The sequence below is a fragment of the Protopterus annectens genome, chromosome 10.part0, assembly GCF_019279795.1.
Source record: "Protopterus annectens isolate FY-2018-M chromosome 10.part0, PAN1.0, whole genome shotgun sequence".
NCBI lineage: Eukaryota > Metazoa > Chordata > Ceratodontiformes > Protopteridae > Protopterus > Protopterus annectens.
In genome coordinates this window covers 1,723,783,263-1,723,799,913 of record NC_056744.1, presented here as the reverse complement: position 1 = coordinate 1,723,799,913, position 16,651 = coordinate 1,723,783,263, and the positions used below count along the sequence as shown (strand labels likewise).

Genomic DNA, 16,651 nt, shown 5'->3' with positions numbered 1-16,651 from the left:
CGGGTATCAGGGGCTGCGAAAGCGCCTCACAGAGTACCGGCGAACTGGTGACTGGCTAAGGATAAGCGTTGTCATCAGTTTTGGACCTCGACAGTCTGTCTCTGTCTTTTTCTTTGTGTTTTATTAGGTATTCTGGTAGTTGGATTGCTAACCAATGACATTTCTGGATAATTAAATCTTGAGCCAAAATATTTAGAAGCAAAAATATACCGATGTTTAATCATGCATTGATTAAATTTAGCACAAAACTGACAGCAAGGCACATTGTGGTCAGGGCCTAGGCAAGGAATACAGTACAAATGAAAATCCTTGTGAGGTATTTGCTTCCCACAAGTAATGCAATTATTAACTTTTACTGATATCGGTAAGGAGCAAGAAAAAGCTTTCCCAACGGGGTACTTAACTTTTAGTTGAAGACTTTGGTTCTGAAACTCAAAAATGAAAATTTCAGGAGTCGGCCGACCAGCACTTGCGAACTGCTTCTGCTTTGGGCACCGCGCGGCAAGAAAGACTGATGTAATGGTGTCAGCTGCATGTTTTATACCTCTGGCGACCTGAGGTCATGGATGAAGGGACAGCAACCGATGCAGGACCCAAGACTTTGTTAATCAGGTCGACTGAGGGCAACCTGCCAGCAGATTACCCAAATGTAATGACTGCAACAATGAAACACGAAGAACATCCTCATATATCATCCCCCTCCACAAGAGAGGTCCATCTACTGACCTCTCCAGCTACTATCCCATTGCAATCCTATCAGCTCTCACAAATTCTAGAAAAATGTATCCACCACCAACTCCTTACCCACCTGCTAACCAACAACCTTCTAACTAAAACCCAACATGGATTCAGACCTTCCCATAGCACCAACACTGCCCAAATTAACTTTTCCAATACCATAAACTCGCACAGGAACCAAGAAAAGCTGGTCTCCGCCACCTTCTTAGACCTATCCAAGGCATTTGATACAGTTTCCCATAACAAGCTCCTCACCTGTCTAGCAGAAATCAACCTTGATGTCCCCACTCTACAACGGTTTAACAGTTACCTAAACAACCAGTCACAATCTATCAAATGGGTCAACTCCCTATCCCCCCACTCCCTGTCACATGTGGTGTCCCACAAGGTTCAATCCTTGGCCATTTTCTCTTCAACATATTTACAAATAATCTCCACCTAGCTACCATTAAAGCCAACATTGTCCGGTAAGTGGACAACACTACCCTAATCTGCTCAGCAACAAACATCCAATTACTTCAAAGTAAAGCCCAAGAATCCTTCACTGAGGTTGAGAACTGGCTAAACAACTACCAACTAAGACTAAAGCCCCCGAAAAACACAGTTAATACTATTCCACCCAACCAAACAATGCAACACCACCTTTACCATCATATCTACCAATGGCAGCCTCATCACTCCAGTAACTGAAGCTAATCTCTTAGGCATCACTATTGATCATCAACTTAAATACAAAAAGCACATATCCCAAACTATCTCTAAAGTCCATAAAAACTGGCTTGCCTATATATATATATATATATATATATATATATATATATATATATATATATATATGTATATAAACAATTCCTAACTCCTGATACTAGAACAACAATAGCCAGAACTCATCTCTTATTGTGCCTCTCCAGTTCTCACCAATATTAACAAAACCAACCTGAACAAACTCTCTACATGCTACAATAAAATAGCTAGGTTCGCTGTCAATAATAGATCACATTCCCACCATTGCCTATCCCTAACTAAACTGCACTAATTAGAATTTCCAAACCTCCTACGCTACCACCAACTGATTCTCTTCAATCAAGGGAAGTGCCCTGCCCTTGCCGACATGCTAAACTTTCACAACCTTAAAAAGGAGCTACGTTCATGTATCAAAAAACTGATTGAAGTTAATCTATGCAATAACAGTTCTGGGGAGGCCTTATTCTCCCATGATGTTGCCAAAGCATGGAACACCCTCCCACCTGAAGTCAGGCTACAAAGTCACACAGGCACCTTCAAAGGCCTTCTTAAATTACACCTCAATACTAACCCTCTCTGCAACTGCAAAGACCCCCCTTGAAGACTCACTTTTCCATATGTAAGTGACCCGTTGAAGCCTTTAATGCATACACTATACTCTCACCTGAAATGTACTTTTTGTATATATTGTAAATAATGGTACTACTCCTGAGTATCTTATTGTTCTACATAACTGTTTTTGTACTTCATTGTTTCTCTTATCTTGTATGCCAGTTTTATTGTTATCTAAAGCATGTATATACACTGTTATTTCCTTGGAGCTTCTCTCCCCAGGACTCCACTGAAAAAGGACATATGATGTCCAGTTGGACTTATCTTGGTAAAATAAATGTTAAATAAATAATAAAAAAATAAAAAAATATCACCTCTTGTGCATCCTCATATCCATATTCATGCACGAAGACCAATGTTACTTTAAACCATAGTAAACTTTAACACCCAGAAAGTACAGTTTTGTACCTACCATAAATGTAGATGTCCGATAGATATGCAACTGCAGCCATAACATATGGGTTGTCCTGCCTCAGGCAGCCCTCGGTCGGCCGAATTCCAAAGTCTGGGTCCGGCGTCGGCTGGTGTCGCCTCCTCTCCGACGTCACGACGGCTGGAGTATAAGGGCATCGGCCGACGCCATCTTCTTCAGTGTTTCTTGCCCCAGATGTCAGGTGCCCACTTAGGAAGGCTAACTTTTGTAAATGGATAAAAAATAATCCCAAGCATGCACAATAGTAATAAACAGATACACCATAGGAAATACCCCCAGCTGAAGGGAAGAGGGGTAATGACCCAAACAGAAGGATACAGAGGGGTAGGAGGGTGGGAAAATGACTGCAGTTGCATATCTATCGGACATCTACATTTATGGTAGGTACAAAACTGTACTATGTCCTTCAAGAATGCAACTGCAGTCATAACATATGGGTTGAATACCATAGCCAAGCTGGGGGTGGAAGGCACTATGATAAGGATGGTGTAGCTATAATCCCCTGCAGGACTGCCGAAGCAAAGCCTGCTCGGGATCTGGAGTATAATGGCAGGTGGAAATGCTTGGTAAATGTATGCACGGAGCTCCATGTAGCAGCCTCTAAAATGTCCTTTGTTACCACTCCTCTTAGGAAAGCTGTGGAAGTGGCTATAGCTCTGGTGGAATGTGGCCTAATATTGTCTGGCACACCTTTTCCATGGAAAGAATAGCAGAATCTGATGCAGTGTCCAATCCATTTTGAAATTGTTTGTTTGGAGATTGCCTTTCCCTGTACTCCAGCAGCATAAGCTACAAACAGCTGGTCAGACTTTCTGGTGGCCTTAGTTCTGTCCAAGTAGTAGCGTAGTTGTCTGTGTATGTCCAAAGTATGCAGTAGGTTTTCCCCCCTATTTTGAGGATTGGGGAAGAATGTAGGCAGATGAATAGCTTGATTTAGAGACACCCTGGAAATAACCTTTGGCATGAATGTAGGATTGGTTCTTAGGGAGACTCTGTCTTGATGAAAAATGAGGAAGGGAGGCACTGCCATGAGTGCCTGTATCTCAGAAACTCTTCTTGCAGAAGTGACTGCCAGTAAGAAGGCCGTCTTCCATGAAAGAAATTGCATTTCTGAGGATGCTGCTGGCTCAAAGGGAGGAAGAGTTAGTTTTTCCAACACGTAGTTGAGGTCCCATGCAGGTACTGGCTGTTTTCTGGGAGGTTTGATATTCTTTATCCCTCTTAAAAACTGTCTTAGCAGAGGATGCGAAAACACTGGAGGGTCACAGTTGTATTTTGCTGAGATTGCTGAGGCATGAATCTTTATTGAGGAGTATGAAAGTCCAGCATGAAACAGTTCTGCCAAGTATTCCAATATCTGAGGAATACTCAGTAGTTCAGTGTCCTGACCCTTTTTGGCATTCCAAATGCTGAATCTTTTCCACTTGGCTGAATAGGTTTTTCTGGTGGAAGATCTGCGTGCTTCCAGCGAGATCTCTTGAACAGATTTGGACAGAGAGTTAGGTGTTGAAGTCATGGAAGTCTCCAGGCTGTCAGATGCAATGTTTTCAGGTCTTGATGTACAGTCCTGTAATTGTGTTGCGTTAGGAGCAGGGGCCCTAGGGTCAGAGGCCATGGTTTGGTCCGAGTTATGGTCAATAGCAGTGGGTACCAGTGTTGCCTTGGCCAGTCTGGCTCTATCAAGATGCCTGTTGGTTGTTCTGCCTTTATTTTCAGTATCACCTTGGTCAGCAAAGGCAGAGGAGGGAGTGCATAAATTTTTAGAGAATTCCAGCTGAAGGAGAGAGCATCCGTTTTCCAAGCTAGAGGGTGAGGAGTCCTTGTGCAGAACTTTTCCAGGTGATGATTTAGGTGGGAAGCAAAAAGATCTACATCCGGTGTTCCCCATGTCCTTGTCATTTGAGAGAAAATGTAAGGGTGCAACATCCATTCGTGTGGATCCATGAAGTTTCTGCTCAGATTGTCCGCCAGTACATTGTCCTTGCCTGGTACAAACTGGGATTGTAAGTGTATCTTCAGGCTCAGGGATTTTTCCCAGAGAAGCATTGTTAGTCTGCAGAGGGGATAAGAATGAGTGCCTCCCTGCTTGTTTATGTACCACAAGACAGTGGTGTTGTCTGTCCTTATTAGCAAATGTCCTTCTTGTAATGATGTTTGGAAATACTCAATGGCATGTATCACTGCCAACATCTCCTTTTGGTTTATGTGCAGATGTCTTTTCTTTGGCGTCCATAGACCTTGAATGCATCTGCCTGTCATGTGCGCCTCCCCATCCATGGTCTGAGGCATCTGTTGTGATCATTTGGCCTGCTTGAGGTCTGTTGAAAGACATGCCTTGGTTTAGTTGACTGGCTTGAGCCCACCATAGAAATTCCTTCTGCAGGCATGGAATAAGTGGGATTATGTCCTCTAGGCTGTTGCTGTGTTGAGACCATAATTTTTTTAAATACCATTGCAGCTTTCTCATATGAAGTCTTGCCAAAGGTATCAGAAGAATACAAGATGCCATGAAACCCAGGGCCTGCAGGATTTTCCTTGCAGTCAGCTGGGAAAGCCTTGCTAGGCCTATGAAGTACTCTGGTAAAAGCTGCTGTTTTTCCTCTGTGAGGTAGGCCATTTGTGTTTCCGTGTCCAGTTTGGCTCCTAGGAATGTAATCTGTTGGGATGGTAGTAATTTTGACTTTTGAATGTTAACTGTGTATCCCAAGGCCTGCAGTAGATGCATGACATAGTCCAAATTCCCTTTTAAGGTTTGTTTGTTGTCTGCTTGTATGAGGCAGTCGTCCAAGTAGGGGTATATTTGAATCCCCTGCTGTCTGCAGTGTGCCACTACTGATGCCAGGCATTTCGTGAACACTCTGGTCGCAGTAGACAAGCCAAACGGCAATGCTGAGAATTGATAATGCTCTGTTCCTGCAAGAAATCTGAGGTATCTTCTGCAGCTTTGTCTGATTGGGACATGCAGGTATGCCTCCTTGAGGTCCAGAGTGACCAGCCAAGACCCCTTGCCCAGCACAGGAAGAAGCTGCTGCAACGTCAGCATTTTGAACTTTGGCACAATGAGGAAAGTGTTTAGATTTGACAAGTCCAGTATGGGTCTCCATTTGTTTTCTTTTCTTGGAACAAGGAATAGTCTTGAATAAAATCCCTGGCCTTGCTCCTGAGGAGGAACCCTTTCTATTGCTTTTATACTTAATAGCTTGGAAACTTGAGAGAGTGCCTCTGCCCTTTGATGATGTGGCAGGTTTGGCATGCCTTGTCTTATTGGTAAGGTGTGGAAGTGGAATCTGTAGCCTTTGTTTATCAAATCCAGAATCCAATTGTCTTTGGTTAAGATATGCCAGTTTTCTGAGAATAATGCTAATTTTCCACCCAAAGGTGCTTCTCTTTGAACCTTTGTAGGCGGTACGAAAGTAAAGTCATTGTGATTGTCCCTATGGTGCAGCTGAACTGTCTGCGCCACTTCTTTGATTTGGAGGTTGCCATTGGCGGCCCCTGCAAGATCCTCGGTGTTGTCCTCTACCCCTGGCTCGTCTGCTTTTTCCCCTTTGAAACTTGTCAGAGCCGGGGAAGGACCAATTCTTTGAGGGCCAGTTTCTGCTGAATCTGGGTGGCTGAACCTGAAGGAAATCCTTTACTGTCTGTACTGACTTTGCTTTTTCTTCTATGGATTTCAATACATCTTGTGCAGTAGCACCAAAAAGCTTTTGTTTCTCCAAAGGTGCATCTAGTAACTTTACTTTAACATGGTCAGGCAAAGATTGATCCTTCAACCAAGCATGTCTACGTATTACAGCCCCAGTCATAGCTGCCCTACATGAAGCTTCCAGTGCATCATACCCACACCGCAGAAAATGGTTATTAACCTGCTGAGTGCTATGTATATGATCCTGCAGTGCCTTTTTATCAATAGGCTCAGAAGAGGCTACCTTTTTCTGTAAATCATCCAGTAGAAAATCTTGGTACTGAAACATGTGAAAAAGGCAGTTAAGAGACCTCATGGCTAGGGTAGTAGAGGTGTATACTTTTTTGCCCCATCTTTCCAGGGACCTTGCTTCTCTGTCAACTGGCAGAGGGTTTTTGGCAGAGGAGGAAGCCACTCCCTTAGGGCCCTGTGAAATAGTTTCTAGATCCACAGAGTGGGCCTTGAAAAGGTGCTTGTGAGAGTCAGGGACCCTATAATATCTGTCCGGTTTGACAGGAGCAGGAGGAAGAGAGTCAGGGTTGGCACTGGAGTCAGAGAAGACATCATCTAAAACATCCATAACTGGAGGGATGGCCAGAGGCCTGTACTGGGGGAGCTTGAGGAAAGTATGAAGCCTTTTCCTGGAGTCAGAGAATTCCTGACCCTGCCATTGAAAGTGTTCCCTCATGGAATGCAGAACTTCCCCAAATGAGAAATCCTCTGGAGGGGAGGCAGAGGGAATAGATTCCTCAGCATCAGAGTCCTCGTAGGCCTGGAAGGGTTCTTCTTGGGTGTCAGAATGCTCAGAATCCCCAGAGGCTTCATCCGAGGAGAGGTCGTCCGCCTGCTCAGTTCTAGGCCTTTTCTCTGCAGGTGGCTGAGAACCCCTGTCCGGATGAGGCTGAGACCCCCTGATAAGGGAAATAAGATCTGCAGCCAGAGACATGATCACATGATCTGCTTATCAGAGGAAGGGGCCTGGGCAGGTTTAGGATGGGCCTTGGCCTGACTGGCGGCCTTAGCACGTGCAAAGGCCTTGATGGACATGGAAACAGGAGGCCTAGCAGCCCCACGTGCAGGTGTTGCCTTGTCCACAGGAATGGTGTCGGGTAGATCCAGAACTTCAGTTTCTGGAGGAAAATCAACAACCGGCACCGGAGAGGTCTCCGAGACCGAAGGTCGTGTTAGCGCTGTGTCGTCGGCCTGGAGCGGTAGATTTACCACTTCCGAAGGAGCCGGAGCGCTAGTAGAGGGTTTAGGAGAAACATCGGTAGTGGACGTGGGCCGAGGATGTCGGTCCCGGTCCTTGCGTTTTTTAGCAGATTGGGTTGTCGGTTGTTCCGACGGCATGATATACGCAAAAGATTCACCGAAGAATTCCTCGGCAAATTCTGCCTGGCGCCAGAGAGTGCGCTTATTAAAGCAGGCACAGGCAGCGCAGGCCGAGACGTCGTGGTCTGGGCCCAGGCAGGGAAGGCAGAGAGAATGGAAGTCCTTATGAGGTATTTGTTTACCACAAGACAAACAATTATTAACTTTCTCAATTTGTTCTGACATCGGCTGAGGCAAGAATAAATGTTCCCCAACGGGGTACTTAGCTTTTAGATGACTTCGGTACTGAAAACACAGGAGTTGACCGACCGGCACTTGCGAACTGCTTCTGCTTCGGGCACCACGCGGCAAGAAAGACTGAAGAAGATGGCGTCGGCCGATGCCCTTATACTCCAGCCGTTGTGACGTCGGAGAGGAGGTGACACCAGCCGACGCCGGACCCAGACTTTGGAATTCGGCCGACCGAGGGCTGCCTGAGGCAGGACAACCCATATGTTATGACTGCAGTTGCATTCTTGAAGGACATGTGAAGGGTTAAAAAACACTGAAACTTATGATGTACAAGTAATCTTGTCTATTGTGAGAAATTGTATTAAAGCCATCACTTTGCAACTGTCTGAATATTTTATGAGAAACTGCTCAAAAAATAGACTCTTGTTCATTGTATCATCATGTCTTGCATCAAATCCACTGCCTTTCAGTTCAGTGATACCATGATTGTGACTGACTTGTTTACATTAAAAATTGAAATTTATAGAACTGCATTTAACAAATTACCACAGTCTTTACTTACCATCTTACCTCGAGTCTTCCACTATGAATTTTCTCTCATTTTCCTCAAAAACTATCAATATCAATATAAAGCAAATTCGTACAAACTGTATCATTAATAAAGTTTTCACTTACTGTTGAGCTTATCTTCAGGATTCTCCTTCTGTTCTGTGTCTTTACCCTCTACGTCATCATTTAACAGTTTATTATGAGCATCTTTAAGCAGCAACAATAATTTCTCAGGTGGGATTTTGTATCCTGCACATAAAAACACAATCATAGCATTACTCATCAGACTCCTACTAAAACTAATCGACAGCCAATTTATACACACATCTAACTCATCAGAATCCTAACAAATGTCTAACATGTTTTACATCCAACATTAAATATCTCAACAGAACTAGATTCAACTGCAGACTTTCTCTAGAGTAACTTTGACAAGCATTATTTCACAGGTGCAGTTTTAAAACACTGATGCATGGCCTATGATAAAGGACAATAACTTCATACAGAGGCATTCCGAGGCAATGGAATACGGCACCACTACAGGTCAAAGTAGTACTTTGGTTACCTTTTTTTACACCAAGGTTATCATGTACGGGAGGGTCGACATTATTACGTGCTTGAAAAGGGTCTTTTTAAAGGTGTACATGGCTATTATCTTTTTGTCCCATGTGACTGCTTGCCTCCAATATTTCTATTCAAAGTAAAATTACAATATGGTTAAAATAGTAGTCCAATGGAAAGTGCAGGTAAACCAAACACTGTTATGAGGCACAAAACCATAAAAGTAGCAGATATAAAAAGGGCAGCCATCAGGAACAGTTAGAATTTCAAATGTTAATGCCAGCAAGATATAAAAATAACAGCAAACCAGTTCTGCCCACCTAGGGTTTATACATTTAGCAGACTAATGTACAACTTAGTTACACGGACTCCAAAACTACAGTCCTTCTAACAGGAGTTGCACAATTCTCTTTGAATCACATTCTCCTCTCTTTGTTCATAAACTCCTCTAGCTGATGTTCTGAAACTTGAGATGATCACTTACACAAATTATTGCTGTTTTCACCACTACAGAGTTAAATGGCCTACAAAAGCTTTTACAGATTTGATGTACATGCCCACAAAGTGATAGTGTTTGTCTTTTTAAACGTTAACTATGATATTTGGACACCTGAATTATCTTTCACAGTAAATGATTAGATCTTACACATCTATGGGACAACAAAATGACCCTTACAAATTTATGAATATCTATTCATACACCCCGATCACCATTTCTGCTTTATCATCACACAGAAAGAATGACAAAAAGTAGGGAAGTAAATATTGTGGGAAGAAATAGCCAGGGAATTGTTATGGCAAGGCTTGTATAGGCCCTAGGGCTGATAGCCTAGTACCAACCTATGAACCTATAACTTAAAAATAACACATACATCTATATTTCAACTTACCTAAGATGCTTAAAAAGCCATAATAAATATTCTTTTGCCAAAACTACAATGTAAACTACAGCTTAACATGGTTGGAAACAACCTCATTCTTTAATTGCATGAAGCCCAATAAAAATGACGACGGTTTGTAAACAGCTGTGATCATTGTGGCCAGTAGTACCACCTGCTGACCAATGTAAATGCTTTACCATTACATAAAGGGCCACAATCTGCAACCACATTGTAGGGCAGCATTAATGATTCTAGTCACCATTATCAAGTAAACTCAGAGCAACTGAAATTCCCAACCAGTTGTGAGTACCACAATCCAGGCACCACATCTGTCTAGACAACAGCTTCCCATGAATACGACAGAAAATCCCGTTTGCAATTGAGGCCCACAGGGTGGAATTCCACTGCTTCAACCCGACCTTTGCTAACCACTTTAAAATAAATCACTATTTGGTCACCTACGGTCTTATACTAAACACACCTACTGGCATACACTTCATTCCTTGACATCAGATTTAAATTATTTTCTTAGAATTTCAGATCACACATTTTTAATATGTACGCCCACCCAACTTCTGAGGGTCTTTCCAACCTCCCACACCACTGTCTAATCCAGTTTTCCACTCACCTTATTTCCACTGTGGTCCACTAATACTGACCACTGCATATCTCATGCCACCAACGTCAACTTCAGTTTTATTATACAGGTCACCCCCCCCCCCCAATCTCTTCCACTAAAATGAAGCAAGGCATACAAGCACATAGAAATAAAAATATAAATGAAACACACTGCAAAACTGATACGTACAATATAAATGAAACATACATATTCAAGTACTCTAAACTGAAACACAGCTATAAAGTAATACCAAATAGTCATCAATAGTAAAACTGGCATAAAAATGTAACTTAATGCATCCAAAGTTTCAGCATTATTTATCAGGTACCTAAGTTCCTGGAACACTCAGGCACAAGTAAAAATGAGCCTGAAATTTGCAGGGGCTCACAACCCTGAAAAAGTAGAACAAAGAGCCTTAATGTTCCCTTGCAAGTTTGGTTGGATTACATCCAAAGCAAAGAAATACATTTTGCAACTGAACGCTCGTCATGTAGGTGAAAAACAAACTGCACCCAACCAAGAAATGCATTGCAATACAACAATGATGGAGTTACATATTAGCATGATACCCTGTTATAATACGTACTAACAGTTTCCTTGCACTGCAAAATAATATATACAAAAGAAGGGACAAAATGTTAAGTATCTTACAAGTCAGTCAGTGAATGGACAACACACAAAGTAAGGAATGCATAATAATAGACCGTCGGTGAATGGACAACACACAAAGTAAGGAATGCATAATAATAGACCGTCGCTGAATGGACAACACACAAAGTAAGGAATGCATAATAATAGACAGTCAGTGAATGGACAACACACAAAGTAAGGAATGCATAATAATAGACCGTCGGTGAATGGACAACACACAAAGTAAGGAATGCATAATAATAGACCGTCGGTGAATGGACAACACACAAAGTAAGGAATGCATAATAATAGACCGTCGCTGAATGGACAACACACAAAGTAAGGAATGCATAATAATAGACCGTCGGTGAATGGACAACACACAAAGTAAGGAATGCATAATAATAGACCGTCTGTGAATGGACAACACACAAAGTAAGGAATGCATAATAATAGACCGTCGGTGAATGGACAACACACAAAGTAAGGAATGCATAATAATAGACCGTCGGTGAATGGACAACACACAAAGTAAGGAATGCATAATAATAGACTGTCGGTGAATGGACAACACACAAAGTAAGGAATGCATAATAATAGACCGTCGGTGAATGGACAACACACAAAGTAAGGAATGCATAATAATAGACCGTCGGTGAATGGACAACACACAAAGTAAGGAATGCATAATAATTGAATGAACAACACACAAAGTAAGGAATGCATAATAATAGACCGTCGGTGAATGGACAACACACAAAGTAAGGAATGCATAATAATAGACCGTCGGTGAATGGACAACACACAAAGTAAGGAATGCATAATAATAGACAGTCAGTGAATGAACAACACACAAAGTAAGGAATGCATAATAATAGACCGTCGGTGAATGGACAACACACAAAGTAAGGAATGCATAATAATAGACAGTCAGTGAATGGACAACACACAAAGTAAGGAATGCATAATAAAAGATTATAAGTCCAAGACTAAAGAATTTCACAGCCATTCAAAATCAAGCAGACTCTCCAAAGCATCACTACATCACATCACTCAACATCTAAGAGCAAGAAATCTGGACAAAGCCATAAATAAAAGATGGGCAAAGACCCAAAAATTGCAGCAATTTCTAAATATTCCTCTTACAAACTTGGAAAGTTGATAGAATAACAGATTTTGCATTAGCATGAATTTTCTGAAGGATATGAAATCTGAAACCTAAATGTCGGTCACTATTTCTGAACTTCAGCGTCTAAGGCTTTACCAGTAATTTATGAAAATAAAACTATGGCAGCCAACATTAATAAATGAAAAGCCTTATTTAATAATTGTTAAGCACGTTTCATTTTTTTTACCATTAATTTGCCAGAAAAACACAATTTTATGAAAAACAGACAAAAATATGAGGCCGACATCTCCAGATTGTGTGTAAATCTTTACAGTTGAGAGGTATGATTTCCATGCATAATAGGATACAAATGTGCAGGACAGGAATGACTCAACAGTACCACCAGGACAAGGCCACTATACTTTAAACAGACACTTCAAAACTGGCCATATAAAATCAACAGATACATTCCATCAAAATAAAACATACCATGAAGTTGCATTCTTCTGGTAACTTAATTAACAAACTTCCTATAGGTTAGTTAAAGCAGTGAGGCAAACCCTAATGTCAGCATCATCAGACAGCCTTAACATCCACTCCCCCCAAGTAATCTTTCTCCCATCACCTCAAAACATCTGTGCACTATTACCTGCTGCACATTTTTACCACAAAATTGTAAATAGAGAAAGGCAAACTCTATCCAAGGTACACAAAATAATTGTGTTTATACTATCTTCTGCAATAATCCCTCCTGTGAACATTGTTGCATGTCTTTTTCCTTGTGTGCATATCATTAATGACAAAATATTTCTAATCTTTACATATCTGCTGCAATTCATTTGACTATCATTCAGGTGTAGAGGAAAACAATCAGCTTTGACAAGTCCATGTATATTGATAAAGAAATGTGAAATGCAAGCATCTTTGGTCAGGGGAGAACATGTCTACAACATCTATAAAAAGGACTACAAGTAGTTATCCTGTAACATTTACAAATGTAGCACATGAAATACAGCCTTCTATGACAAGGGTATCTCCGGTTTCCTACATCTGCAAGTAGAACTTACATGTAGTTATCCTGTAACATTAATAAATGCAGCACATGTAATATAGCCTTGTATGACAAGGTTATCTTGGGTCTATATTACATCATCAAATGCACAAGAGTCCGAACGATGTAATATCGAACCAGGAAGTTCGAAATGCAAAAAATACCAACACACAGATCAGCGATTTTTTTTCCCAGGGAAAAAAAAATTGCTGTTCCGGTACAAAACAAAAAAAAATGTACACTTAAACTTATACCAATTTGGGGGGCTGTGCCCGCCACACACCCCCTACTTTTAATATACCAACTCAGAGATTGCATCACAGTGGAGGAAATAGCAAAGCCGCAAAAACAGCCCACCAATTTTTTTCCCTGGGGGGGGGGGGGAATCGGTGTTCTGCAGCTTCGCTATTTTCACATTTCAGACATATGGTTTCGATATTACAACATTCAGACTCCTGTGAGTTCGACATTGTAATACAGACCTGCTTATCTCTGGTTTACTATGTCTAAGTAGGACTCACATGTAGTTATCCTGCCACATTAATAAATGCAGAACATGTAATACAGCCTCCTATGTCTATAAGTAGGACTACATATAGTTATCCCATAACATTAATAAATGAAGTATATGTAATACAGCCTTCTATAAGTTCCTATGTGGTAGTGGTAGATGGTTGTTCGAGTACATGAGGCAGTTACTATACTGTCTCAGGATGCCCGTATCCACCACGCTGGCAGGAGAAATCGTAGGAAGCTGTCTATACAGGTTTGTCAGAATCTGAGGACGAGAGGCCAGTGAGAGCTAAGGGTTAAGCCTAAAGCCCAAGTGCTTAAACCGAAACTAAGAGGCTACATCTACTAGCTACACTATTTTAGGCAGAAAACATTACAGAAATGGTTATCACAGCAGAAAAACAGCAGTGAGACACTAAATGAAAGTTTTAAACAGATAAAAGAGCAAGGAGACTCTAGACAATTCTTTTAACTGCAGACAAATCAGCTAGATGATACACTCCTTGGCAGGATGTAATATAACCTTCTACGATGAGGGTATCTTTAGTTTCCTAGGTCTGTAGGTAGGACTACATGTAGTTATCCTGTAACATTAACAAATGCAGCACATGTAATACAGCCTTCTATGATAAGGGTATCTCTAGTAGAAAGGGTCCTAATACCTTGAGGGGGAACCTTTCCATGCTGCAGGTAACAAAAGTGAATACAATGAGCAATCCATTTGGAGAGGGTTTGTTTTGAAATAGCTTTACCCTGAGCCCCAGGAACAAAACTAACCAATAACTGTTCAGATTTTTGAAAGGATTTAGTCCTGTCTAAGTAAAATCTCAGCTGTCTATGCACAACAAGAGAGTGCAGAATCCTTTCCCCTTTATTTTGGGGATTGTTGAAAAATGTAGGCAGGTGAATAGACTGGTTAAGGGTTAAACTGGAAACCACCTTAGGCATAAAGGAGGGATTTGGTTCTTAGAGTAACCCGATCGAAGTGAAAAATAATGAAAGATTCTACGGCCATTAAGGCTTGCAGCTCAGATACCCTTCTAGCTGAAGTGACAGCTAAAAGGAAAGCAGTCTTCCAGGATAGAAACTTCAAATCTGCAGAGGCAGCTGGTTCAAAAGGAGGTAGAGTAAGCTTCTCCAGGACAAAAGTAAGACCCCAAGCAGGAGCAGGAGCTCTTCTGGGAGGTCTAAGATTACTAGCTCCCCTCAGGAACTGTTTCATCAAGAGGTGAGAAAAAATGGGTTGCTCAAAGGAACAATGAGCCGAAATTGCTGAAAGGTGAATTTTGATTGAAGAAAAAGAAAGTCCACCATTAAGCAATCCTGCTAGGTAGTCAAGAAGGAGTGAAGAGAAGGTTGGGAAGAGTCTTCTCCTTTAGCCTGCATCCAAGAGCAAAATCTCTTCCATTTATCTGCACAGGATTTTCTTGTGCTAGGCCTCCTGTCCTCATGAAGAACTTCAACCACCTGTTGGGAAATATTTAAGGTATTATCCAGGCAGTTAAATGCAGAGTTTGAAGATGAGGATGAAGGAACTTATACCCCTCCCTGAACCAACAGATCTGGTACCGGGGAAGATGCCAAGGCTGAGACTGGGAAAGAATGTGAAGGAGGGGATACCAATGCTGCCTGGGCCAATCTGGAGCTATCAGAATAGCCTTTGGTTTTTCATCCCTTATCTTTAGCAGCACTCTGGGAAGATAGAGGCAGAGGAGGGAATGCATAAACAGAGATGTGTCCATGGGAAGGACAATGCATCCACCCTCCAAGTTTTGTTGTGAAACTCCCTGGTGCAGAAAGTTGGAAGGAGGTGTGAGAGGAGAAAAGATCAGAATAGCCTTTGGTTTTTCATCCCTTATCTTTAGCAGCACTCTGTGAAGATAGAGGCAGAGGAGGGAATGCATAAACAGAGATGTGTCCATGGGAAGGACAATGCATCCACCCTCCAAGTTTTGTTGTGAAACTCCCTGGTGCAGAAAGTTGGAAGGAGGTGTGAGAGGAGAAAAAATCCACTTGTGGGGTGCCCCAGCGATGAGTGATGCGATGGAAAATGTTCCTGTTCAGTTGCCACTCATGAGGATCCAGAACATGTCTGCTCAAATGATCTGCCAAGGAGTTTAGTCTCCCTGGAAGATAGTGGGCTATTAAATATAAGCCCATGGATGCTGCTATGGACTATAGTCTCATGCTTTGTCTGCACAAGGGGTAAGAGTGAGTCCCCCCTTGGTTGTTGTTGATGTACCACATGACTGTGGTATTGTCTGTACTGATTAGCAGAGTCCCAGGGTAGAGTAGGTCCTTGAAAGCCAGCAAGGCCTGCTGCACTGCCATGAATTCTTTTAAGTTTATGTGCAAATTAATCTGATGGGTGCTCCAAGTCCTCGGTATGCCCCTACCCTCCAGATGAGCCCCCCATGCAACATCTGAGGTGTCTGTGCTGACAGTCTGGCTGGCAGGCGGTGGGTGGAAAGGCAGACCCTTGTTCTGAGAAAGTACAGTTTTGTACCTACCATAAATGTAGATGTCCGATAGACATGCAACTGCAGTCATAACATGTGGGTTGTCCTGCCTCAGGCAGCCCTCGGTCGGCCGGATTCCAAAGTCTGGGTCCGACGTCGGCTGATGTCGCATTTCTCCCTGACGTCAGAGCGGCTGGAGTACATAAGCATCAGCCGATGCCATTTTCTTCAGTGTTTCTTGCCCCAGATGCCAGGTGCCCTCCAAGGAAGGCTGTAATCAAATTGGAAGACAAAAACAGGATTCCAAACAAATAAATGAGCAATAAAACAAATACACCATAACAGATATCCCCAGCTAAGAGTAACAGGGATAGGAGTGGACCCTAGGCATAGAGGGTATGGAGGAGGGAAAATCCGACTGCAGTTGCATGTCTATCGGACATCTACATTTATGGTAGGTACAAAACTGTACTATGTCCTTCAAGAATGCAACTGCAGTCATAAC

General features: G+C 42.1%; 1 protein-coding gene across 1 annotated transcript in view; it reads right to left on the bottom strand.

The window, feature by feature from the left end:
- LOC122813960 (zinc finger protein 665-like) overlaps positions 1–16,651 on the bottom strand; it is a 281,546-nt gene that overhangs the window by 72,232 nt on the left and 192,663 nt on the right. The window contains exon 5 of the mRNA XM_044086509.1: positions 8,451–8,573. Coding sequence (XP_043942444.1) covers positions 8,451–8,573 — 123 coding nt within the window. The remainder of the gene's footprint in view (positions 1–8,450; positions 8,574–16,651) is intronic.